This window comes from Manihot esculenta, chromosome 1 (genome assembly GCF_001659605.2).
Source record: "Manihot esculenta cultivar AM560-2 chromosome 1, M.esculenta_v8, whole genome shotgun sequence".
NCBI lineage: Eukaryota > Viridiplantae > Streptophyta > Magnoliopsida > Malpighiales > Euphorbiaceae > Manihot > Manihot esculenta.
In genome coordinates, this window is record NC_035161.2 from 38366846 (window position 1) to 38390668 (window position 23823).

Consider the following 23823-nt stretch of genomic DNA (forward strand, 5'->3'; position numbering starts at 1 on the left):
ATTAATGTATTTTATTTTCATTCCAAACAATGATGAGGTCTATCACCTTCATCTATCCATAAAAACGACGCGTTTTGATATGGAGGACCGAGAACAACAAGAAGCCCACAACAATTGAGCTTTGAAGCGGGCTTCTCGCTCACTAACTGAAGCGTTTAGCTTTTAGCCCATTCGTTTAAAGTACAGGTGATGAATTCTCCGACATCCAAAGCAATCCCATTGGTCTAAAACACCTAGGCGCGAAAACCTGCAAATCCTAATCCAATCCAATTTTGGTCAGGACTTAGTAAAGATTAAAGAAGCAGGGGATAAGGAAACTGCGAAAACTGATGCAACTGAGCTCAACTCAATTCAAAACTCAACTGTTTCAACCTTTTCTTTTCCTCTACTAGCTGCTGCAATATGGCCATATCTGCGGCTAACTGCTGCTTCTCTGTGCTCACCTCCAGTGTTAAATTCCGCTGCTACTCTTCTTCCCAACGCCATCTCCTCACGTCTCATCGAGCAATTGGCTCCTTAGCTTCTAATCCTATCAATGACAAACGACGGCCGTCCAAGCGAGGTTCTTCGGCGTCAATTAATAAGGCCAACAGAGATGTAACCCTAATCGATATCTTCTTTTTATTTAACTTATTTTTAGCTCAATTTCCTCTTCTGCTATCTTATTATGTTGTTTCTTTGGTACATTTAGAAACAAGTCGCGTTTCAGAATAAGTCGCCGGGGAAATCAAAAGATGAGAGGTTCTATTCATATGGCGACAGAAAAGGGACGGGGAAAGCTCAGTCAATGGCTTATAAGTCGTTTGGAATGCAAAGAAAAGACAAGAAGGAGTTTCAGTTAGACTTGCAGGAGCATAAGGTATGTGATCCTCTCCGTTTTCAGTGCAGTTGCTTTGCTCATTTAATAACTAATTAAGTAACTGTAAAATTATGTTGTTATTTTCCTTTTCCCTAATTTTATCTATGGCCAGGCTGAACCTGGGAATTTTCAGGAGTCAGCTTTTCTTAATGCGGTTGTCAAGGTAAAATAGTAACTAATTTTGTATTCAATTCTGACTGGTACAACGGTGCTAAGCACAACATGTCTTCCTTGTGGCTATTGTGCATGTCTACTTTCCTGCATTTGTTTACAGTTTTAGTTTTTTGTGTGAATAGAGCATTGATGTTTATATCGCGTTTTCTTTGCACAAAACACGGGGTCTTACATGCAAATATTGTGTAAATAATTTTGATTATCCAATATTTACTTTTTATTTAGGTATCTATTAATGATTTTTTGCTCTTAACCCAGATATATTGTTTTACCAAATTTACATGGGTGAGTGGTATATGGGTTTATACAGTTAACGCAAATTCTCTGTCAGTGGATCCATATGTAAAGTGTTCATTCTGTACTCCCATCTAAACTCAAGTGTTGTGTCCAGTACTGAGGATGATTAAAATCGTGTTCCCTTGCCTTACCTTTCTTATTCTTTTTTATTATACTTGCTTTCATAGAAAATTTATATTATTTTTAAGGTTTATTTGTTAATTAGTATGAAATTTTTTCTAAAATTGCATATAAACTATAAAGAAAATTAAATCACAAGTACACACGATGAGTACAGGCAGGAGTCGATCCAAAATTTAATTTTTTCTGGGTAGAAAATGGCTTATTTAATTTATAGATCTAGATATGTAGATAAAATAAGCCAAATATATGTATAAATGAATAATGAGCTAGACTAACTATTAATTTATTAAGCCTAATAAAACCTAAACATAGTGTTAGACTATAATGATCGAAGGTTCAATAAACTAGTAGGAAAATTTTTATTTTTATGTGGGATAACAATAAAATTGATATATATATTTGTAATAAGAATTTTGATGAGCCCCTGTGTATAGACAACAAGCAACACACGAAAAAGAATTAGTATTGTTAAATGTGTGTGTGCATTTTATTTTCCTTCACAAATTAGAAAAGTGCATTCTATCTCTTTTGGATGTACTTGCTCTCTGCTAGTGTAGAACTTCATATTTCTATTATTTTTCTAGGTTTACTGCACCCATACTGCACCTGATTATTCCCTTCCTTGGCAAAAACAGAGACAATACACAAGCACGGGAAGGTGAGTTTTCTTATTTAATTCTTAAATCGTCTGTAATCTATTTGTTTCGTGTTACTTTTATTTTTGGGTTTTTCAAAAGAAATTATTGAGTTGCTGTTAAATCTTTAAAGCTTTTATGCTTGATTGCTATTAACACACGATAAATTTTCCTTGCTTTATTTTTGAAAGTTATTGATTATGTTTTGTTAAATTGGTTATTCATCTGTTTCTAAATTTCCTGTGCAGTGCTTTTATGATTGGGAATGGAAAACTCTTGACGAATGCACATTGTGTTGAATATGACACACAGGTAATGTACTTTCTCAGAATCGTTTATGAATATAATCAACATAGTTGTCAATGCTCTTCCATGTCATATCACATACAAGCAGTTCCATCCGCCTATGCATTGCATAATGTTAGGTGGAATGATGGCTATTCTTTAGATTCCCAATTTATCCAAGCCTCAAGTCAATTATCTTTTTCTTTTTTAAAGCAGTTTGTAATATGATGTGTGGGTAACCCTTTTTATGTGTTGCAGGTGAAAGTGAAGAGAAGAGGAGATGATAGGAAATATGTAGCTAAGGTACTTCTTTGTTCTTTAAAAGATGTGAGGTCTTTAATAGTGTGCTTAATAACATCAATAAAAGTTATATGTGGTTTGTTCTCCATAGTATTTGAAGGCACAAAAGCCTTAAACCATAAAGTGGAGGGACAATAGTTGCTAAGGATATGTATGGTACACAGAATAAGTACGTAAGTGGATCTTGTTTAAATCAGATGAAAATTCAAATATTATGGATTTTAAATTATCATTGAGTTTACCATATCTGGTCTAGTAATATTACTTTTCAGAATTTTCTTGCATAATTTCAAGGCCTCCTTTTAGAAAAATTACAGACATTTTATCCTTCTGGTAATAAAATTTGTGATCCTTTTATCATGTCACAGCGTCATTATTTTTCTCGAATGTCTTGTGCTTTTGGACACAAAACTTGAGTGTAAGAAAAGAAAATAATCTATTGCAAGTTCAGAGACTATTAGTAAATGTGAACCACAATTTTGAGTTAGTTGACTGTGATTAACCCATAAGTATTGGCAGAGAGGTAGTCACATTAAAAAAGCGATATTCTGCATTGATTTGCATGTTTATGCATTATAGGTAATCAAACTTTATCTTGGTAAACATACAGAGTTGCATATACTATGGATGTGATTCTTGCATGCTCCAATTCTGTCTCACAGCATTTGTCTTTGAGTTCCTGAATATCCTTGGTGTTTTTCGTTTGTCATTTGCGCTTCTCTCTGCAAACCTAATAGCAATATTTGAATTTATGATTGATTAGTTAATGCTTACACACGCTGCTATATTGAGTTGTTTATCCCTATGGGATATTTGTAAGATTTTAAAAAATTTAAAATGCAGGTGTTAGCCAGAGGTGTTGATTGTGATATAGCTTTACTTTCTGTAGAAAATGAGGAATTTTGGGAAGGATCTGAACCACTACAATTTGGACATTTGCCTCGTCTTCAGGTTTAAATGATCTCTTTCATTTACAGTCATTTTATCATTTATGCTTGTGTGGGTGTGTGTTCATGTGTTTTACTTCCATGTCTATGGATCTTTTTCTACTTGCATTTGCAGCTGCGTTAAATTATCATGCTTTTACTAAATGATTGAACTTCAGAGCATTAAATATTTAACCTGAATTTCATGATTTCCTAATGTTGAATCCCATATCGGTTGTGCAAAAGGGTAATGTGCTCCTTATATGGGCCATAGGCAATCCTCCTCCTTGAGCTAGCTTTTGGAGTTAGTTAGGCCTGGTCCAAATTTAACATGCTATCAGAGCTTCCCCATCCGATGTTGGGCCTCCCATAAATGTGTCACGCACTAGTAAAAATTCTTGGCGTGAGGGGTGTATTGAATCCCACATTGGTTGTGGAAATGGGTAATGGGCCATAGGCAATCCTCCTCCTTGAGCTAACTTTTGGAGTGAGTTAGGTCTGGTCCAAATTTAACACCTAATGTTGTAAAAATAGAGCAGCATGTTATTTAATTATATAAGTTATATTATCCAATAACATCAACTATGAGATGACGACAGATACTATAAATCTGCTACCACAGTCTAAACCATCATCAAATGCATTGGCATTGACCAAATCCCTCCTTTCTAGGAAAGAAACCCTTTTTATCATTGTTATGGTGGCTATGTTGAAATTTACTAGTTAATACTGAGTTTATGTATCTTTGTATGTTTTGAAAATGCAAAATAGATAAGACATTCATTTGTAAAAAATAGTGATATGAAATTCTTCTATTTTATAAGTTGGCTATTCATGTTTTGCATTGTATGCATGTCTTTCTAGAACCTTTTTAAACTACTTGATATACTTATTTTCATGTGGGCAGGATGCAGTAACTGTTGTGGGATATCCCCTTGGAGGGGACACAATTTCGGTGACAAAGGGAGTTGTATCACGCATAGAGGTTTGATTTATTCCACAGTGGACCTATGACTTATTACAGTTTGGATGTGTCACATACGGTCATTTGATATCTTTAGTAGTGTCTTTGAGCAACGCACAGCATGTTTGAATAAATTCACTTTACCACTTCAGGTTACATCATATGCTCATGGATCATCTGACTTGTTGGGCATTCAAATTGATGCAGCAATAAATCCTGGTTAGTGCATATTCTGTTTTCAATTTTAGTTCATGTCTTTATGCATTTGCATTTTCGAAATTGCTTATCTTAGACTTACCACAATGACAACTCTTCTCCCCTTCTATGCTCTCGCTCTCTCTCTCTCTCTCTCTCTCTCTCTCTCTCTCTCTAAGGCATTAATTCATGCTTTTGCAATAGTCACTGCTTATACATGCTAGATTTTAGGTAATAGTGGTGGTCCTGCATTCAATGACCTAGGGGAGTGCATTGGCGTGGCATTTCAGGTACATTCTCTGGCATGCATCATGCTTTTAGTCAAAGTCTTCATAGTCTAGTCAACAGGAAGCTTATCCGTTGCTATTGTTTGCGAAATCTGTTGTTCTTTTACTGGTATTTTCCCTTTCCTTATTTTTTATTTTTTTGAGACGCTTCTTTTAGGTTTACAGATCTGAAGAAGCTGAGAATATTGGATATGTGATTCCAACAACAGTTGTATCTCATTTTCTAAATGACTATGAGAGGAATGGGAAGTATACTGGTAGGACACCTTCACTTCTCACATATATTCATACGGTGAATGTTGCATATTTCTGTGCTGAATGTTCTTATATTTAACTGTGTTTGTAAATTAGACATTGGCAAGTATTAAGGTATTTCTAAAAGTTTCTTCGATCTGAGTTCTGACTTTCACTGAAATTCAGAGATAGAACTGTTAATTATTAATCTCTCCTAAGTGAATTATGGTGTTTTTATCATCAGTTTTCAGTTGACTTTCTATAATATACACCTATTTGCTTTCTATGGTATCGACATTGTATGCTATATATACTCTACATGATCTATAACATCACTCTTATCTGGCATTTGTTTCTATAAAGCCTTTCTCCAGTATAGCAAGATTTTTCATATTTGTTATTGTTGTAAAGATAATATGCCTTTTCCTGATTACATCTTTTTGCTTGGGAAACTTTATACAGGTAAATTTATCAAAGTACTGATTATGGTAATTGATTCTTTATAGTGTGTATTAATTCATATTTGTTATTGTTGTAAAGATAATGTGCCTTTCCTTTCTGTGATTCCATATATTTTCTTGGGAAACTTTAGACATGTAAATTTATCTGAGTACTGATTATGATAATTGATTTCGTCCACTTGTGCTTTCTTGACTAATCCTTGTTGCTTTTTATTCACTTAGTGGTATTTCCTCGCTTCCATTTGATGCAAAACCAACTGGGAGTTTGATAATGCCGACTGATGATGGGTTGTTCTAGGAAGTGTTTTCCCCCTATAGAAACCTAAAACTAAATCCCAAATAATGTGAAATCTCTTAAATAATAATGAAAATGAAATTTCCTTGCAATACATTCTATTTAACTCCATTTGATCTTTATCTTCCAGGCTTCCCCTGCCTCGGTGTATTGCTGCAAAAGTTAGAGAATCCTGCTTTGCGTGCGTGCTTAAAAGTACAGTCTAATGAGGTGTGTCTTTATCATTTATCTTTTATCAAACTTATCTGTTGTAACAGTGTGCTACATTTTGCTTTAAGGTTACCACAATTTCATTTGACTCTGTCTTTTAAAGGGTGTGTTTTTTATGATTCATACTATACTTCAAGTTATTTTTAAAATTTCCTAGGGTGATGGAGATTGGAGGGTCACTTTGGTGGTTGTGCTAAAATTGATTTGCTTTTTGATGGATGAAGTGAGCATTTGGGAAAGAATGGAGTGGGACAATAAGAGAGCTAAACATATATGCTGTAGTAGATGAAAGTAGTTGAGGTGTAAGGTTGATGTTGTGAAGATGCTAAGTGAGGACTGAGGCGGAATGCTGATTATGAAATTTGTGATGAAGGGATTAACTATGAAGTTGCATTCTGTCCAAATATGAAGTTGTTCAAACCTCAAGTGTAACATATGGATCATTGCATCAAAATTTGAAAAAAATGTGGATTGTGACTTATTCTATGATTGTTGAATGGTCATATGTGCATATCCCATAAACATTTCCCTCAAGCTGTATGCAGGGAATGGAAAATTCATTTATGTTATGTGACATGCAAGCAGAGGACTTTCTGGTAGATGTAGTGCTTAGAATCTGCACACATTTTAAGGCATATAGATTGTGAAGGTTTTTTTTTTTTTTTTTTTTTTTTTGCAGACATTTAAAGTGGGAAGTTGATCATGCATAGCCTTTGCCTAGTTATTTCTTTTTTTTTTTTCTCATGTTCTTTGAAGCATTTTATCTGTCCAAATTTCATTTGCAGGCTTTATTTAACTTGTAGTTTTCCTTTTTCAACCCTGCACATGATGCTTTAATTATAAGATATGTCTTGTGCAGGGTGTGCTGGTACGGCGAGTTGAGCCAACCTCTGATGCAAATAATGTCTTAAAGGAGGTAAACTGGCCAACATAGTTCCAAAGCTTGCTTTACTGCAGTTGCATTTATGCTTGTCCTGTTAAAGTCACCCAGAAAAGGACCAGGAATTGTTGTGATAGTTTTCCTCTAGATTATCAATCTAACAAGTCTTTAAATAGACAAATCTTTCTGAATGAGAAAAGGGAAAATCACTGGAAAGGCAGTTGTATAAGAAAAGTGTGTAGCAGTATCATGTGTTACTTGTAGGCTCTGATTCTAGCTAAGCTGTCTCAGACGCCATTCCAATTAGGCCAATTTAACTTTGGAAGAGATGTAGTCCATGTTGGGCATGGATTTATAATCCCTTTTCACTTTTTTGTCCTTGGCCATTGCATGTCTTCTATATTTATCATTGTGTGATGCGATTATGCTGGAAAATCAGCAAAGCAGACTTTTTTTTTTTAAATACTGATGTTTGATGTGGCTGTTATTTTCAGGGGGACGTGATTGTGAGCTTTGATGATGTTCATGTCGGTTGTGAAGGAACAGTACCATTCCGATCAAATGAGCGCATTGCATTTCGTTACCTTATTAGTCAAAAGTAAAGGGCCTTCATCTGTGCCAAAAAAAAAAAAAAAAAAAAAAAAGAAAATATTCCAAGATGCTACCTTTTGTTTTCTTAATCACTTCTCTATTTATTTTATGTTGTAAAAGTGTGTTAACTATGATATTTAGGCTTGATATCAGACAATGCTTTTTGTACAGGTTTGCTGGTGACGTGGCAGAACTTGGTATCATCAGAGCAGGCTCATTTATGAAGGTTAAAGTGGTTTTGAATCCAAGAGTCCATTTGGTAACGCTATTAGAAACTTGGATTTCTACATGATATTTAAGTTTATTCCATCATTTTCATTAATTTTTATGCATAGATGCTAACTAATTTGATTTCTTATGTACTTGCTTCAAGGTTCCCTATCATGTTGATGGAGGTCAGCCTTCTTACATAATAATTGGTGGTTTGGTGTTTACTCCCCTCTCAGAACCATTGATAGAGTATGTAATGCTTTTAAGGCACTTCTGTAATGTGGACAAACCTTTTGTGAATATATAATTTTTGTTGCAAGTAATATTCTAATGCTCTTTTCTTAATTATTATTTGTAATTATCCTCTTCTTTCCCAATGACAGTGAGGAGTGTGAAGATTCTATAGGGGTAAGTAGCAAAATTTTGAGGACATGTAATCAAAACACAGATTGCAATTGTTATTTCCAACTTGCTTTTTGTTTTTTTTTTTTTTGAATAATTTTCAACTTTTTATTTTTCCCCCTTATGCTCAGTTGAAACTGCTAGCAAAAGCACGCTACTCTTTGGCAAAGTTCAAAGGGGAACAAATTGTTATCCTATCACAGGTAAGTTTTGTGCTGTCTCGTCCAACAGTAGCTTACAATCCCTACCCCTTCTGCATCCGATTTTTCTTATGGTCTTAATTGTACCAACTATTATGCTCTGAATGTAACGGTAATGTTTCTGCATTGATTAAATCTTCAATAGAGAATGATATGATCCTATTGTATAGCCTAGCTGTTTTTATTAGATTTTTTTTGTTGGCTTTTTTTAAAGAAAAGGCTTTCTTTCCAATAGGTCTTAGCAAATGAAGTCAACATTGGATACGAGGATATGAGCAATCAACAGGCAAGTTATCTATTTACATTCTGGTTTGCAAATGACTTAAAATTTATGCATGTATACTAAAGTGGAAAAAAATATCAGGTTTTGAAGTTCAATGGTACTCCAATCAAAAACATTCATCATCTAGCCCACCTTGTGGATTGTAAGCATTGTACCATTCCTTTTCTGTATTCTCTGATTTTTCACCTGCACTCAGTTCTCAAGTGTGGTTTGTTAATCAGCATGCAAGGACAGATATTTAGTGTTTGAGTTTGAAGACAATTTTTTTGCTGTGATGGAGAGGGAAGCAGCTAGTGCCTCTTCATCCTACGTACTCGGAGATTACGGGATTCCGTCTGAAAGGTCTCCTGATCTATTGGAGCCGTATGTGGACTCGCCATCGGATGAGCGAGTAGCAGAACAAGATCCACTAGGTGACAGCCCAGTTTCAAACCTGGAAATTGGCTTTGAGGGACTCCTGTGGACGTAACTATCACATGTTGCGAGGTCAATTTTAATTTTTTAGGCGACCCTTAGGTTGGAAGCATGGCGACAGCCTACAAATTCACTATTGATTGAATGCCTGAGCTTCTGCTCATTTTTTAAGAGCCCTTGCAATGGCTGTTATTGAGGCTTTTTTTTTTTTATTCCTATTAATTATTTTTTCCCTTTTCGGATGGGTAGTTTAGGTTCAGTTTTTTCCTAGACTTTTAGTCATTTCCATTTTAATCTCTTTTTTTTAAAGCATTCTATATTTTCGTCGGAGAGCATAATTATGTATAGTAGAGCTGCATCAGCCATGGACTTATTGGCTGTAATGATTGTGAATGGATATTTGAATTATTCATCATTCAATTTAATACGAGATAAAGAGCACAGAACAGCATTCAATTTCAAATGAGGTTTTTCTTCTTTTTTTTTTAAGTCATCTGAAACTGGACCACAATTTCATGATCATTGTGATTGTATCTATCTAATTAAATAACCATTGTTCAGCTTTTTTTTAATTATTTTAAAATTAGGGTTCATTTTTTTTACATTATAATAATATATAAATTAATTATTATAATCTTATTTAATTTAATTTTTTAAAAAATTGTTAAAATAGCTTTTAATATTTTTAATATGATTATAATTAAAAAATTAATAATTTTTTTAAGTATGTGTAAAAAATAAAATAGATAAAAATTATAGAATAGAAGAAGCAGTATTTAGAAGGTAGAAAAGGTTGGTGCATCTAGCATAAAATTTTGTCCATTCACTTATTTGTATGCATACACATGCAACGTTGTAGTGATAGAAGCATCGTATTGTTTAGACATGCTGGAATTTTTCTTTCATGCAGATTTTCAAAGTCCATTAAGATCACAAGGGATTTTGGGTTGCTGAAATGTAAATTACAACTTAAATTTAACATGTACTATCTTATATAGGCTATTGGAAAGCAATGCCATTACATGATATATCACGATTCTCTGCTCATATGTAAACTCTCTCACAGAAGTGATTTGATGTCGTCAGACGTGTTTTGTGCATCTGCACTGGCTCCATACAACCCTCTCCTTGACAATCCAATACAATATAAACCCTTCTTTCCCTTCCAGTGATTGGGATAACGTGGCTTCGGAATTCCATCCTCATTCAAAAGATAATCATCTCCCTGATTACAAAAAAGCCATTCATTAAATTTGGCTTATAATTCTCGAATATATATAAACATTTCCTTTCTAATAACTACCTTCAACCATTTGTTTGTTGATCTCTTGAATCCAGTACAAAAAATTATCGTATCAAACGAATGTGACTTGCCATTCTCAAAGACTACCTCATTGCCTCTTATGTTTTGTATTGCAGGCAAGACCTGCACACGCAACAAATAAATAAATATATTTAGTTTAGCTTGGATATGAAGGATTCTTTTTTTTTTCTTTTTTTGTGAACAAATGCAAGCTCTCAAGTTGACGCACACTAACTGCACTCGGTTATGTCAATCATTTTAAATATACGATACTAGTAGCTACTCCATACAATAAGTATTAGAATGATTAGAAAAATATTTGTAACCATTTATTGCCAACATCTTTAGCAAGCAAGAAATTAATTAATATTTAATAAGTGGTTACCAATACCCTCATACACAGTAAGCCAACGGATTGAAGACATTACAGAAAGCTTTCTCAAGAAGAAGACTTGTCTTTCAATAAAAGGAAAAAAATTTAAAGAATAATAAAAAGGAGGAGAAACCAGCAGAGTTAGTAAGATTCAACGACCAAACGGTATTTTTAATATTTATCTCGTTTGACAAAAATACTTTATGAGAATTGAAAAGGTCAAAAAAAAAGAAGTCACTTTTCCCTTCAATAGCAGTAAATTAGGGCTAGATTAACGTCAAAAAAGTCTCTCATATTTGAGTTATATTAGATGCTAATGCTCGTTATTTACCTGAATCTGTCCGGACTTAATCTTACTGAAGGTACCCACGTCAAAAATGGGATACTTGCCGTAAGCAACTTTCATGAAAAAGGGACCCTCCGTGGCCCTACTCATCCCATAATTTCTCAAGTCTCCATACACGATCTTGCTAAGCAACACCATCGAGGAGTCCACCATGCCCAATGAAAAGTACTTCAACATAACCAACCCCAAGTACACCATCTCCCTAGATAGAACGTGCACCTGCAGCATGCATATATCTATTAATTAATTATTTCTGCAATATCAATCTATTATGATTATCGAAAAAATTAATACTGCTCATATATTTTTACCGGGCTTCGGACAACGATGGATGTTCTGGCACCGTTGTTTGCTAGGTCTAGAGCAATCTCCATGCCAGAATTACCAGACCCAACAACCAAAACGTTCTTGTCTTTGTAAGCCTTGCCAGTTCTGAACTGGGTAGAGTGCAGAACATCACCTGTGAAAGTATTCAATCCTCCAACCTCAGGTATGAAAGCATTGGAAGCTTCTCCAGTGGCCACCACCAAAAACCTAGCGGCGTATTCCTCAGTTTCACCGGAACTCACATTCCTGGCAATAACCGTCCATTTCTTGGTAGCTTCATCGTAGCTGGTCGACTCCACACATCTTTTGTAGATAGGAGAAATCTTGAAATGGGAAACATAGTGATCAAGGTATTTGATGAAATGATCCTTAGAGGGATAAGTGGGAAAGGAGGCAGGGAAAGGCAAGTGAGGTAGCTCGCAGAATTGCTTTTTCAAGTGAAGATGTAGACGATCATATGTAAATTTCTTCCAAAGCGAAGCGAAACAATCTTCTCTTTCGAGGATGATATGAGGGATCGAATGCTGGTTCAGGCATGCCGTAGTGGCTAGGCCGGAGGGGCCAGCTCCTACTATGATTACTACAGGTTCTTGCATTTCTTCTGGGTGATTTGCAATTTGCTTCTTTCAATTTGGATAAGGAAGTTTAAGAAAGCCAATGGAGGTGGCTTAATTTATAAGCTTATCCTTCTTTATTTTTATTTTTATTTTTTAGGTAAACAGAAGACTTAATTGGTTATCTTGTTGGTGAGACTTGTGGGAGAATGTTGACTTGGTTGGAGAACTGGAGAGATATTTGTATTTGATTTTTCAGAAATTTGAAGGAAATTAAATTTATTTATTGTGACATAATTATAATATTTGTATATTTTATTTTAAAAATGTGATAGTAAAATAATGTTTTTCTCTAAATTTTTTATTTAATTTTTAAATTGTTTTCTAAAGATTAAGCTCTAGACTTATCAATGAATTTTTTTTTCTTTCTATATCTATCAAGATGTTTAATCATATTTTGAGAATAAGACCCATTATTTAAATAATAAATCCATAATAACTCGACTAAATTTAAATATGAATAAAAGAATTGGATTAGATATAAATATTATTTTTATTTTAATATTTTAAATTTTATTTGTAAAAATAAAATTATAATTATTTTTTAGTGCAAATTCTTTGATCCATGCATATCCATTTAAGTATAATTATCTTAAAGAGTAAATAGTTGATGGTAAATAAATATGAAGGATTAAAGAAATAAGAATGAAATTTATGTAATAACATAAAACAACTATATTATTGATGCTATGATCAAATTATAATTAAAAAAAAACAAATCATTAGTGAATTAATCGAATAAATTAAAAGACTTTTAAATGATTTAAAGTATTAAAAAGTGTAAAATTCAAAAAAATCATTAACATGTACTTTTTTTTAATATGTTTATATAACATGTTTCTTACTAGCAACATGTTTTACTTTTTTAACGGTATATAAAATATGCTTTTAAAAAATTAGTTTTTAGAAAATAAATTTTTGAAGCCTGCATTATAGGAAAATAAATATGTGAATTTTATTATGATATTAGGTTTGTAATTAGTTAGTTTTAAAAGCCTGGGTGTCCATTCCATCCCATTGTTGAATCGGACGTGTTACCTCCTACTTTGGGGTGAAGTCGGTCAACCATCCCTTAATTAAGGCAATGGTGGCGTGGAGTGTGGGACTATAGATTTTGAAATACCTTCAGATTATTCATTATTTTCTTTTTTTTCATATAATTTAATATTTTTAACATGTATATTTAAAATATATCATAAAATTTTTATTAATTGTATCAAACTATTGCCAATTTTATTTAGAGACGTATATAAAACAATTTTCTATTTTTAATCCCATTTTCAGGTAATACCTGCCTTGTAAACTTTTCAAAGTTGAGAGTTTGATATTTATTTTAAAAATATAAGCACAGATGCCATTTAATTTTAAAGTAATTTAATTAATAATTATTTTTATTACTTTCTGAATTAGAGATAACCTTAGAAATTGAATTTATAAGAATTCAATTTGTATTTTTTAAATGCATATTTTCTCGAAATTTAAAACCATTGATTTATGCACTTTCCTCCTCCTGTTAGGTGAAACAATGGCACAAGCATCAAAATTGCATACTATATATTACTATTGACAACAACTAGACGTTTGACATGCAAAATCCTAAATAGAGAGTTCAAGACACTCTACTGTATATGTATACTTCCTATATTATGCGATTTATACATACTCTTCCTAGATACGAACTCTGTCTACAAGCTACTTGTCGGCTCCAAACTATATATCTAAGTAGCTACAACACTCCCACGACCCCGAGATTCTGAAAAGCCATTGAAAAGCTTCCATGAAAACACCTCCTTCAATTTCTTCAACTCAAAAAGGCTCGTTTTCTTGGTAGAGCCTCTTGCTACATGCTTCCTGAGCTGCACATTTTCTAGCTTAAGCACTTCTATAGCCAAACTTAGTTGTCTTATAACCTCTCTCTTCTCTTCATCTTTCTGCAGAAGTTGTTCCCTCCAAATCCTCTTCTCTTCTACGAGTCTTTCTAGTTCTTCCTGCATCCTCATCACCTCATCATTAAAGACTGCACCTGAAACTTCAATTTCACTAGTTTCTAATTTCTCTTCAGGATCCTCAACTTCTCCCATTTCTTCTTCGCATACAATTTCCACTTCCTGTTCAGGATCTTCCACTTCAGACTCAGCAGAGTCCTCTGGGTCGTATGTTTCAGAATGGCCACCATAGGTTTCATCCATCCCACCCATTAACTTCTGTTGCTGATATTTGATTGAAAACGGGGAACCCAATGTTGTTATAAGGCGATTTCCTGAATCAGATTTGAGTTGATCATATTTCTCTGCTAATGATCGATGTGTCCTGTAAAAATCTTCAACCATGCTAATCAGCTGTGGCCTTTTCTCATAATACATCTCTGCACGTTCTGCAAACGAATCTGCATCTTCCTCTATCAATTTCAGCATTGCCTTTGTCTTCCTCTCTAGCTCTGAAAATATCAAAGTTTAAATAACACAAAAGAATCATTTAATTGAAAAGGCAAAGTGAGAAATTATTAAGTAAATCAATAGATCTCAGAGAACATTGGATTCTAAGAGAGACAATATCAGGAAAAGTGAAAAATGCATGACCAAATCAAATCCCTCGAGTTTCCAGTGGTATCATTATCATGGAATGTTGCATTGTGAAATATTGTGGGCAACTAATCTATTCATAACCATATCAAGAATCATACAAAAGAAAAACTCTTGTCTGGTTTTATGTAAGTATCAACGTCAAAAAGTTCAGAAAAGAAATGAAAGAAAATAACCATTGTTTATTTTATCAAAAGGGCCCGTGCTGGCAAAGGAATTTAAAAAGAGTTCATGGCAACGACAAGAACCAAGAAAAAGATTAAAAAAAAAAAAGAAAAAGGGGGTGTGGGGGTGTGGGGGGAATATCACCCAGGGTCATGAAATGACGTCGACCATCCTTGGTGGATCTTTCCTCTAATCCCAATTCCCATGTGTGAATCCAAAACACACAAATTAGTAATAAACTTTCTGATAACACTCGTTTCTTGATTCCTTTTCCCCCACCCCTCCCTCTTATTGGCGACTATAGTTTCTCAAAAAGTCCATGAAGGTGCAGCCATGAACTACAATTTTGTACACGCAAAGACAAATCTTGAAATCTAATCCTTGCTACAAGTATTCTACCCCCCAAAAGATAACAGCCATCTATACTAGTTAATCAGTTGTAAGGCAATTCCTCACTAGAATTTCACTGGAAAAGAAACGATTTTTCAAAGAAAAAAAAAGAGTTGGTAAAGAAACAATTAAAAAATTTTGAATCTTCAGAACACCCGCCTACTGCAACTTTCCAAGGGGTCAAGAATCAAGAGAAACTGTCCCATCTCTACGATAATGAAATGCAAGAAAACCATAAAGAAAACGAGAACCACAGATATAAATAAATAAATAAAAGAGAGATATAGGTTAGAAAAGCCTTTCACCGCCAAGAGTAGATTGTAGCCATGGAGAGCGCTTGGAGTTCTGGTGGCTCTCAAACCACCACCAGTGCGATGTATCTTTGTTCATCATCTCCTCCACGTTCTATGTCTTCCCCTGATTACTCTCTCCTTTACCAAATCCGAAAGAACACAGCTCAAAATAAACAGAAACCGCAGCAAACCTACACATGCAACGACGAACGTTACCGCTTGCCGCTTGGTGTTATTGTTGTGTTGATAAGGACAACAGATTTTTAGTTATCTCCCATGGGAGAAAATAATGATAAAATATCGGGGTTAGTTTAGTCATTGTATCCACTAAAACCACAGAGGGAAATTTCAATTTTAAAAACAACGCCGCCACAACTGCCTCAAGTGAGGAGGATTACGAAAAATTAGAAAGGAAAAGAAAACAAGAGAACCGCATATCCGCAGCAAACTAGCGAATAAAAAGAGAACTCAATTTTGTAGCTAGAAGAATTTTCATCACCATTTTATACAGAAGATAAAATTGGAAGTTAATTAACAAAAAAACTGCAGAAATCACAGAAAACTGAAGAAGGTACCACAGTGGTCTTCGTTTCTTGCTGTGAGAGACGACAATGGAGTCTCTCTCTGTGCTTGAATCTGCTGCTAGCTATAACTCAGTTGCATATGGTAGACGCATTGTAGGAACAGAGGCTTTGTGCTGTGCCTGTGTGATCGAGCGATTTAAATAAATAAAATTAGCGTGGTTTATTTGAATTTCCAATAATGTCATCCATGAGAGTTTGAGGCCAATAGGAAATCGGCACGTGTAGGAAAAAGGGCAGAGTGCGGCTGGGTATGACTTTACGAAATTGTCCAAACTCAGAAGGCAGAACTCATCGAATCATGCGGAGCGTTTCGCTGGAATTTAAAAATCGCTGTGACCAACGGTCGAAATGTGTGTCAATGGCTACTTAATGCCACATCACCTTCTCTGAAAAAAAAAAAGGCCACATCACCTTTGCGGCTTTGGTTTTATTGCCAAACACATCCACACTTCACACCCAGCCGGTTCCACAATGTCATCTTTGCCACTGGCGAGTTTTGATCCGGTTCTAGATCAGCATCCCCGATTCGTCGAGCTTTACGATTTAAATCGATTTTGATTCAAAAGGATTTATATTAAAAGTTAAATATGATTCAAAACTATTTCAGCTTGATTTTTAATTTTAAATTATGGTTTTGAAAATTTCAAAATTACAATAATATTAACATTATTTATATTAAAACATATATTTTTATAAAATTTAAATTTATAATACATTTTTTATTTAGTTCTATAAAAATAATTATAAAGCATTAAATCAATCAATATAATTTTTTTAAAAATCAAAACCTGATTCAGTAAGAGAAAGCCCATAATTTGTTCTACTAGACGATTAAAGTTCGATTCATGAATCAAAACTATTTGACCCATCTGTTTTCAAGTTTAATATAGACTGAATCTGGTTTACTTTACAACCTGAACTAAACCATAGCCGAATCAACATTAACATAGTTGAAATAATGAGCTTTGTACATCCTTCTCATTCATATCGGATTAATAATTTTTTATTTTGTATTTTTTATTTTATTAAATATTAATACATTAATAATTTTAAATTATATATTTAATATGAAATTATTAAATCAATTTTTTTAAAAAAATTAAAATTGATTTTTGTTGAAGTGTGTAGAATTTACTAAAAAGATAAAGAAACAGAGAAACAATTAACCGAATGAAAAAGCTTATATCTATGAAGCTTTACATAATAATAATAATAATAATCACATATAGAACTAACCATTATCACCCACGAAACATTGTCCTCCTCGTAAGCAAATGCCAGCGGAAAAGCATTCAGTGTGGAAGGATGAAACATGCAAGTATTGTGATCTCTTTAATCTTATACGTAATTTAACTTTTCACAGTGTTGTTTCATCATCTTCTTCTTCTTCTTCCTCCTTAGATACTGTCAACGAAGATAGCCTTCTGTTGGTGAGCCAGGAACATGCGGGGTAAATCCTCGTCCGCCGAACACTGGACGCATGATGGCATCATCAAATTTCCGCCAATAGTAATGGACAGTATGCGTTGGGGTCGACAGGAGCATGCGTAGACTTGTGGGACGGGGAATATTATCCCTATCCCTACCCACTTCCGATTCTCTTTCTTTCCCTCGACTACTACTAAGAAGTGGTAAAGCAAGAGACTTTGAATCAACTGAATCTGCTAACTCAGAAATTACTGCATTGCTCGAGTGTGTCTTCGGTAACAACACCTTTATTAGAGTCTTGGTTAATAATCCAAATACCTACACAAGACGAACAATAAAATTTCAGTCATTCTCCCCAGTCCAACCTGAGTATATAAACCATCAGGGGGCTTCTGATACATAAAATGGATCTATTGATTAAGTTTTTGAAGGAATATATATAAGGTGAGCACATTTCATAAAAAAATATGAAGTCTCTTACCACAGTACTGAAAAGAACAACTGAAATGGTGCTGGTTATCATGAACGCATTTCCTGGCAGTTGAGTATGCCCTGACTTGGTAAACTGCATCCACATCGTTACACAAAACACATCAACCGTATCAAATCAGTTTGATATCTTTGTATCATTAATTTGAAGGCTGCAATTATAAAGTGAAAGTATCATTCTTCAATGCAACAGAGCAAAAAAGTACTACAAAATCTAGATGTGTAAATCCTGGATGACCAAACATATTGAATGAGGGAGAGAGAACTGCCTTGGCCTTTTCCCTCCTTTCCAGGAACAATAGCATTCCCTCCCACATTAAAAGGAACGAAGCGGTTCTATCAGCCAACTCTAGACTGGCCATCCTATATTTCCTTAACTGCAGATACTCTAGACATGTAAACCTCACTCCAGCATTTACCTGATTATAAGCGAGTGCCATAGATACAGCTCCTCGCATGAGCCCAGCCCACCACATCACAACCTGTTTGAGTAAAAACAACAACTCATTTGGCATTCAGAGGGGTGAAAAATTAATAATAGAATATAATAAATGCCAACCTGCTGCTTCAATCCAATTTTGTCACTTTGAGACTTCCTGGTCAAATTGGATACAAAGGACAAAGGAAATATAAAAGCAGCTCTTCCAACCAATACTAGGCCAAGAAGTATTGAACTCACACCAATTGATGTGCCAGGACTGTGAAAATCAAGTATGGAATGAGTAAATGCTTTTTGCAGTTGGTAAATTGCAAGTTCAAATTATTTAGCAACTAAAAAAAATGCTTATCCAATAATGTTAAAAACGGTAGAGTAGCAAAAATGGAGAACGTATCAAAAAATACCCTTAAAGGAACTATACTTGTGTACGCTTCTAGGATTACCTCTTGCTCACAAATTTCCACTTCTCAATGTCCAAGGCGTCCATACCAACATATAGGAAGATGAAAATTTCAGCAATAAATGACAATGTTGCAAAAGTGTGTCTGCAGAAATAAATAAGGACCACATGAATTTTACTAACATTCCATTTGTGACCCCCAAAGGGGAAGAACTTGACAACCTGAATCTAATTAATCTAAATTTCCTGAGAAGCGGTTTCAAGATTTGAATTACTTGGTAGTGACTCTTGAACTTTCAGTCACATTATGCCAGGTGTAGTGTGACATGACAATCCCACAGAAGAACACGGTGAGAATGGCACTTAAATCGAACAACTGGATGACATATAAGTTGCAGATTCCACATCGTTAGAGCAGAAAGTGACACAATATCTAAACTTAAACATTATGTTCTAAGGAGAGAGGGAGAGAGAATTTACAGGGATGATTAGCAAACTAATAGAAATCTTACTTCAGACATAATATATGAAAGATAAGCCATGAGAATCATCAGAGCAACTTCACGATCAGTAGAGTGCCTGAAATTATGCATAACTTAGCTCATTCAATTCAATAGAAAAAGAGACTTATTAGAGGTAATTACTTGACCATACCAGAGATTTTGGAAAACATATAACAAAGCATCCCACAATTCCATAATTGTAATACCGCTATTTTTGTTGACTCATGCAAACATCACAAATAGATCATAGATCATAGACTATTTCAAATATTCATGACTTGCACAGATTTTCAAAATCAAACAATAGAGAAAATTCTAAAGATTAAGAATGAAGGGAACTAGAATTCCTAGGTAACCAAACCCCATATATAAAGCCATTCAAAATTTATTTACATCTAGAGTGAGAATATCCATATCTAAACAACAAATTTAGGAAATATAGTTCCTACTATCCCTTAATATACCTGCCAAAGTATAGCTTCTTTATGATATAAGCACTTACTAATCCAACCTGAAAAGACCCCAAAAAAAAAGTGTTATCGCATATGTTAGTCCTTAAATTCATCGAGCATATTCTATTGGTGTTCTCTGGAAACTTAATATAAAATAACATTTTCTTTTAACTGCAATTATTATGATCATATGATTTGCTGGACCTGTAACATTTCTCATTTGATCTAAAGAAGAGATGTTGAGAATCTACAAACACTGAACATAAGTATGAGATGGAGAGAGCGAGAGAGGAACTCACTGCCAACCCAAGCAACGTGCTGGTAGCAAATAAATATAAGAAATTGCCAAATAGGTGCATAGCCGTGCTCGAGTTAATGTGGGAGAGGTCAAATCGTTGAATCGCATTGAAGAGCACAACAGAGGTGGCATCATTTACCACGCCTTCGCCAAAGACTAGACTATAAAGCAAAGGTGTTTCTTCCTGATTGAGCACCTGCCACATCAATTATAAAACTGAGCAAGTATGTTGTGCTTGTTTTATCTATTTCCATATATAGAATAGAAAGATAGATTGAAACTATATATACCTGCAGAGTGCAAACAGAATCTGTCGCTGAAAAAATTGCTCCCAGTGCTAAAAAAAGGAAAGTAAAAAATGAATCACAACATATTAAAAGAAATAGATAAAGCAATGTTTTGTTTTAATTGCACTTAATGCTTTATTAATATACAACTTTTTATGATGACAACTGAGAAAAGTACTGATTTTTTCCCAAAAATGAGAAAGTAAAAAATGTAATTCCAAAAATGAAAATGAGAAAAGATTGGATGCGTTAATGATGAAATAGCATGTGTATATTTCCCAGGTACAAGCTCACATATAGTGAATGCATATAATTTCTCAAAGAAGAGAGAGAGAGAGAGAGAGAGATTACCTAGATAATCCCTCGTGTCCAAGAAACCAATATTTAATTTGTTGAATAACTGCACTGAGCCTGAAACACAGTTAAGAAGTTAGACATGATAGATAAATAAAATAAAACAAAAATCAACATAGAGTTTGGAACCATACCCAATGATATGATGATAAAGGATATTAAAGTCCCAACAGCACCAAATAATATGATTGTCATAAAGTTTCGAAAAAACTGCTTCTTTTTTACCTGGAACCTGTTACATACATGTATATAGGTGAGAAAGACACCAGATAAACAGATGGAGAAAGACATATAGAGAAGAAAAGCACGAGTTATATATAACCACAAACTATAGAAGTAGTTCTGATTGATCACATTGAGCAAAACACAACGCATTCTTTCAGAGGGTGTTAAAAAATAACTCCAAGAAAGACCTTGATTGTTTCTTTCAAATCATGACTGGTATGGGCAAGTTTGCTTTTCAATTATTAACATAGCAAAACCTGTCCAACAAGGCCAGTGCGCAATAGGCACCAAAAACGTGGCAAAGCAAAGAAGTATAAGACTCAAAAGGATACCTAAAATGCTCATCCGATTAATGATTATAGCTCCAGCATCAAGCTGAATTTAGAATTCAATGCGTTGTCAAGACTAGATGAGAATGGGGGAAAGGATATAAATCAAATATACAAATAGGATGCAGACAGAATCTAAGCCTCAAAAAAAAAAAAAGAAAATGAAGAATGACAAATCATATTGCTAAACTGGAAAAAAAAAAACAAAAGAAAAAAGAAAACGAGAGAGAGAGAGAGAGAGAGAGAGAGAGAGAGAGAGAGAGAGAGAGGAATACATAAGACGAATAACATACCCAGCATTGAATATGATAGGTGGAAGAACATATATAAAGAAAAGCTCTTCATTGAATAGAAAAAGGCGAGAGCTTTTCCCTTTAGTGATTAGCAGGATAATAAGCCCAGTACAGAGACCCTGATATAGAACATGAAACCAAAAATTCAATTAAGACACGATTGCAACAATAAATTGAATTTTAGCATCATTTAAAACCCATAGGTATGAACAATGAGCAACTCACAATGAAAAGGGCCGTTATTGACTCGTTCATCCATCTATTCTTCTCAAGAAGATGACCGATGAGAATGCAAGCACAAAGGAGAGCCACAAACAAAGTTATAGAATCTACATGGGCTTCATCAGGTCCCGAATTCAATCCCAATCGCACGACCACTGATCCCAAACTGAACTCCATCTCAGATATCAAAGAACAAGCTCACTGTTCTCAGCACAAATAAATAAAAAATATGAAAAAAAAAACTTAAAAGCAATTAAAGAAACAAATGCTATGAACAATACAGAACATCAAGACTTTGTTTGAAAACTAAACAAAAATTCATAAAAACAACAACCAAATTGGCCTCTTAAAAAATAACTAAATTGAGCCAGAAACGACTGAAAGAGCAGAAGTAAAGCGTCTTGATTTCCTTGTCTACCATAAAAGGCAGTTCATATGATCCAGGTCTTAAAAAATAAAAATAAAAAAATACAAGATTTAGAGTAAACAAGAAAGAGAAAGCTTGAGACCTCTGACTATTGGTGTGAGTCCTCCAATCTCTTAAACCAAACAGAAAGCTAAAAGAAAAGAAGCAGGCGTTTACCTTGAATTTCCACTCAAGCATCTTAATTTGGTTCCCGGATTAAAAAGGGAAATAGGGGATTTGAATTGGAAGAGACAGAAGGAGAAGAATTTGATTTTGGAGAGGTAACTTCAAAGGAGGGAATCACAAAAGAGTGGACAGTAGCCCAGGCGATACCGCGCAAAAGTAATGAAACGGGTGCAATTGAATTGCTATGTGGTCGCGCTCACAGAAGCCGATGAACCTAAGCCGTTGGTTTCCAGAAGCAATGGACGGAGATCGTGTTTTGGTGGGACCGCCACGTATTTTCCTTTTTGTAGACTCCACGCTACCATTACCAACTGCTGAAGGCTGAAGGAATTGTATTTTATTTTATTTTACTTTTATAAAAAAAATAAAAAAAAACTTGAATATTTTTTAAGAAAATAATTTATTTTTACGTTTTAATTAAAAATAAATATCTTGTACTGTAAAAAAAATATCAACTTGTAATGGGTGATATTTACTGCAGAACAAAAAGTGGTTATCTTAAGGAAACTTCGAGGAAAGACCGGAAAGAAAAAGAATAAAAAGATGTTTGGCGTTGGAAAGGCAAAATTTTACTCAAAACACAAGCAAGAATGAGTAAAAGGTAGTCCCACTCTTTTCCTCGGAAGAATCGAAACTTTTGGCCAAAGGTTTATGAACTCTGTCCGCCACCAGAACAGGCGAAAACAAATCGAGAACGAATTGAATTATTATATTATTTATTAATTTAAAATAATATTTAATTAATTTACAATAGTATATTAGTTTAGTACTTTAAACTATTTATTAAATATACTTTTCAATTTATGTGGAAATGTAGGCACGTATATTTTTGTGGAGTAGATAATTAATATGTAATTTCATAAATATTTTTTTGAAAAAATTGGAGTGAAAACTGCTTTGGAATTTAATAAAAGTACATATTGCCCATCATATTTATAAAAAATTTATTATAAGTAATTGAAAAAAATATATAATAATAAAACTTTATTAGGATAGAGTTAATGGTTAGCAAAAGAAAAAAAAGAAAATGATATAAGAAAAAAAAGTGATATGGTTGGTATTTATATGTGGTGAATTAAATATTAAAATTTTTAAATTATAAAAGATAAAAATTTAAATGGATTATTTAAATTTAAGAAAAATATATAAAAATACATATATTAAATTTTATATATATTTTAATTTTATAAGATAAAAAATAAAATTAATTAGTAAATTTATTAAAATTTCAATTAATAATGATTAATAAATAAGAAATTATGTGATTATAAATACAATAAAATTGTGTTGAATACTATTTTTTAACAATA

The 23823-nt window shown here is 33.8% G+C and overlaps 4 protein-coding genes across 7 annotated transcripts; 1 reads left to right on the forward strand and 3 right to left on the reverse strand.

Annotated features, from left to right (window-relative positions):
* Nucleotides 1-195: 195 nt before the first annotated feature.
* On the forward strand, nucleotides 196-9688 carry LOC110612161 (protease Do-like 2, chloroplastic). 2 transcript variants are annotated; one of them, XM_043961494.1, is made up of 21 exons: nucleotides 197-597; nucleotides 692-859; nucleotides 972-1022; nucleotides 2038-2111; nucleotides 2337-2400; nucleotides 2632-2676; nucleotides 3517-3624; nucleotides 4507-4584; nucleotides 4716-4782; nucleotides 4990-5048; nucleotides 5203-5302; nucleotides 6166-6245; nucleotides 7105-7161; nucleotides 7620-7723; nucleotides 7888-7975; nucleotides 8090-8175; nucleotides 8310-8334; nucleotides 8460-8531; nucleotides 8764-8814; nucleotides 8893-8953; nucleotides 9033-9688. In XM_043961494.1, the coding sequence occupies exons 1-21, from the start codon at nucleotides 403-405 to the stop codon at nucleotides 9278-9280; spliced, it is 1881 nt and encodes a 626-aa protein (XP_043817429.1). In that variant the 5' UTR covers nucleotides 197-402; the 3' UTR covers nucleotides 9281-9688. The 2 variants fall into 2 exon arrangements, 1 of the variants encoding a protein (XP_043817429.1); XR_006352436.1 differs by lacking the exon at nucleotides 9033-9688 and having other exon boundaries at nucleotides 196-597; nucleotides 8460-8640.
* Nucleotides 9689-9978: 290 nt separating this feature from the next.
* On the reverse strand, nucleotides 9979-12300 carry LOC110620746 (probable indole-3-pyruvate monooxygenase YUCCA10). The gene is made up of 4 exons (XM_021764594.2): nucleotides 11559-12300; nucleotides 11233-11466; nucleotides 10529-10651; nucleotides 9979-10450 (listed from the first exon to the last, which is right to left on the reverse strand). The coding sequence occupies exons 1-4, from the start codon at nucleotides 12168-12170 to the stop codon at nucleotides 10286-10288; spliced, it is 1134 nt and encodes a 377-aa protein (XP_021620286.1). The 5' UTR covers nucleotides 12171-12300; the 3' UTR covers nucleotides 9979-10285.
* Nucleotides 12301-13721: 1421 nt separating this feature from the next.
* On the reverse strand, nucleotides 13722-16544 carry LOC110621761 (protein NETWORKED 3C). The gene is made up of 3 exons (XM_021766051.2): nucleotides 16194-16544; nucleotides 15631-15809; nucleotides 13722-14625 (listed from the first exon to the last, which is right to left on the reverse strand). The coding sequence occupies exons 2-3, from the start codon at nucleotides 15716-15718 to the stop codon at nucleotides 13907-13909; spliced, it is 807 nt and encodes a 268-aa protein (XP_021621743.1). The 5' UTR covers nucleotides 15719-15809; nucleotides 16194-16544; the 3' UTR covers nucleotides 13722-13906.
* Nucleotides 16545-17364: 820 nt separating this feature from the next.
* On the reverse strand, nucleotides 17365-22676 carry LOC110612170 (sodium/hydrogen exchanger 2). Of its 3 annotated transcripts, none has more exons than XM_043961512.1 (15): nucleotides 22505-22676; nucleotides 21925-22087; nucleotides 21700-21818; nucleotides 20987-21084; nucleotides 20850-20909; nucleotides 20502-20548; nucleotides 20213-20407; nucleotides 19926-19972; nucleotides 19471-19537; nucleotides 19234-19334; nucleotides 19002-19103; nucleotides 18679-18817; nucleotides 18539-18601; nucleotides 18112-18195; nucleotides 17365-17948 (listed from the first exon to the last, which is right to left on the reverse strand). In XM_043961512.1, exons 2-15 carry the CDS (start codon nucleotides 21952-21954, stop codon nucleotides 17610-17612), a joined length of 1491 nt encoding a protein of 496 aa, XP_043817447.1. In that variant the 5' UTR covers nucleotides 21955-22087; nucleotides 22505-22676; the 3' UTR covers nucleotides 17365-17609. The 3 variants fall into 3 exon arrangements, with proteins under 3 accessions (XP_043817447.1, XP_021608568.1, XP_043817445.1); XM_021752876.2 differs by having other exon boundaries at nucleotides 21925-22122; XM_043961510.1 differs by lacking the exon at nucleotides 22505-22676 and adding an exon at nucleotides 22431-22454 and having other exon boundaries at nucleotides 21925-22122.
* Nucleotides 22677-23823: the final 1147 nt, after the last annotated feature.

What these genes read in the sequence shown, in the direction of transcription:
- LOC110620746 (XM_021764594.2), bottom strand. Translation starts at nt 12,170, where the DNA reads ATGCAAGAACCTGTAGTAATCATAGTAGGAGCTGGCCCCTCCGGCCTA. An exon ending in CCATCGTTGTCCGAAGCCCG is followed by an intron (nt 11,467 to 11,558) that starts GTAAAAATATAT and finishes TGCATGCTGCAG; the next exon opens with GTGCACGTTCTATCTAGGGA. An exon ending in CAACAAACAAATGGTTGAAG is followed by an intron (nt 10,451 to 10,528) that starts GTAGTTATTAGA and finishes TTTTGTAATCAG; the next exon opens with GGAGATGATTATCTTTTGAA.
- LOC110612170 (XM_021752876.2), bottom strand. Translation starts at nt 22,098, where the DNA reads ATGGAGTTCAGTTTGGGATCAGTGGTCGTGCGATTGGGATTGAATTCG. An exon ending in ATTCTGTTTGCACTCTGCAG is followed by an intron (nt 20,408 to 20,501) that starts GTATATATAGTT and finishes TTGATGTGGCAG; the next exon opens with GTGCTCAATCAGGAAGAAAC. An exon ending in GCACGTTGCTTGGGTTGGCA is followed by an intron (nt 19,973 to 20,212) that starts GTGAGTTCCTCT and finishes GGGTCTTTTCAG; the next exon opens with GTTGGATTAGTAAGTGCTTA.
- LOC110621761 (XM_021766051.2), bottom strand. Translation starts at nt 15,718, where the DNA reads ATGATGAACAAAGATACATCGCACTGGTGGTGGTTTGAGAGCCACCAG. An exon ending in GCTACAATCTACTCTTGGCG is followed by an intron (nt 14,626 to 15,630) that starts GTGAAAGGCTTT and finishes TGATATTTTCAG; the next exon opens with AGCTAGAGAGGAAGACAAAG.
- LOC110612161 (XM_043961494.1), top strand. Translation starts at nt 403, where the DNA reads ATGGCCATATCTGCGGCTAACTGCTGCTTCTCTGTGCTCACCTCCAGT. An exon ending in GTGTTGAATATGACACACAG is followed by an intron (nt 2,401 to 2,631) that starts GTAATGTACTTT and finishes TATGTGTTGCAG; the next exon opens with GTGAAAGTGAAGAGAAGAGG. An exon ending in TGATGCAGCAATAAATCCTG is followed by an intron (nt 4,783 to 4,989) that starts GTTAGTGCATAT and finishes GCTAGATTTTAG; the next exon opens with GTAATAGTGGTGGTCCTGCA.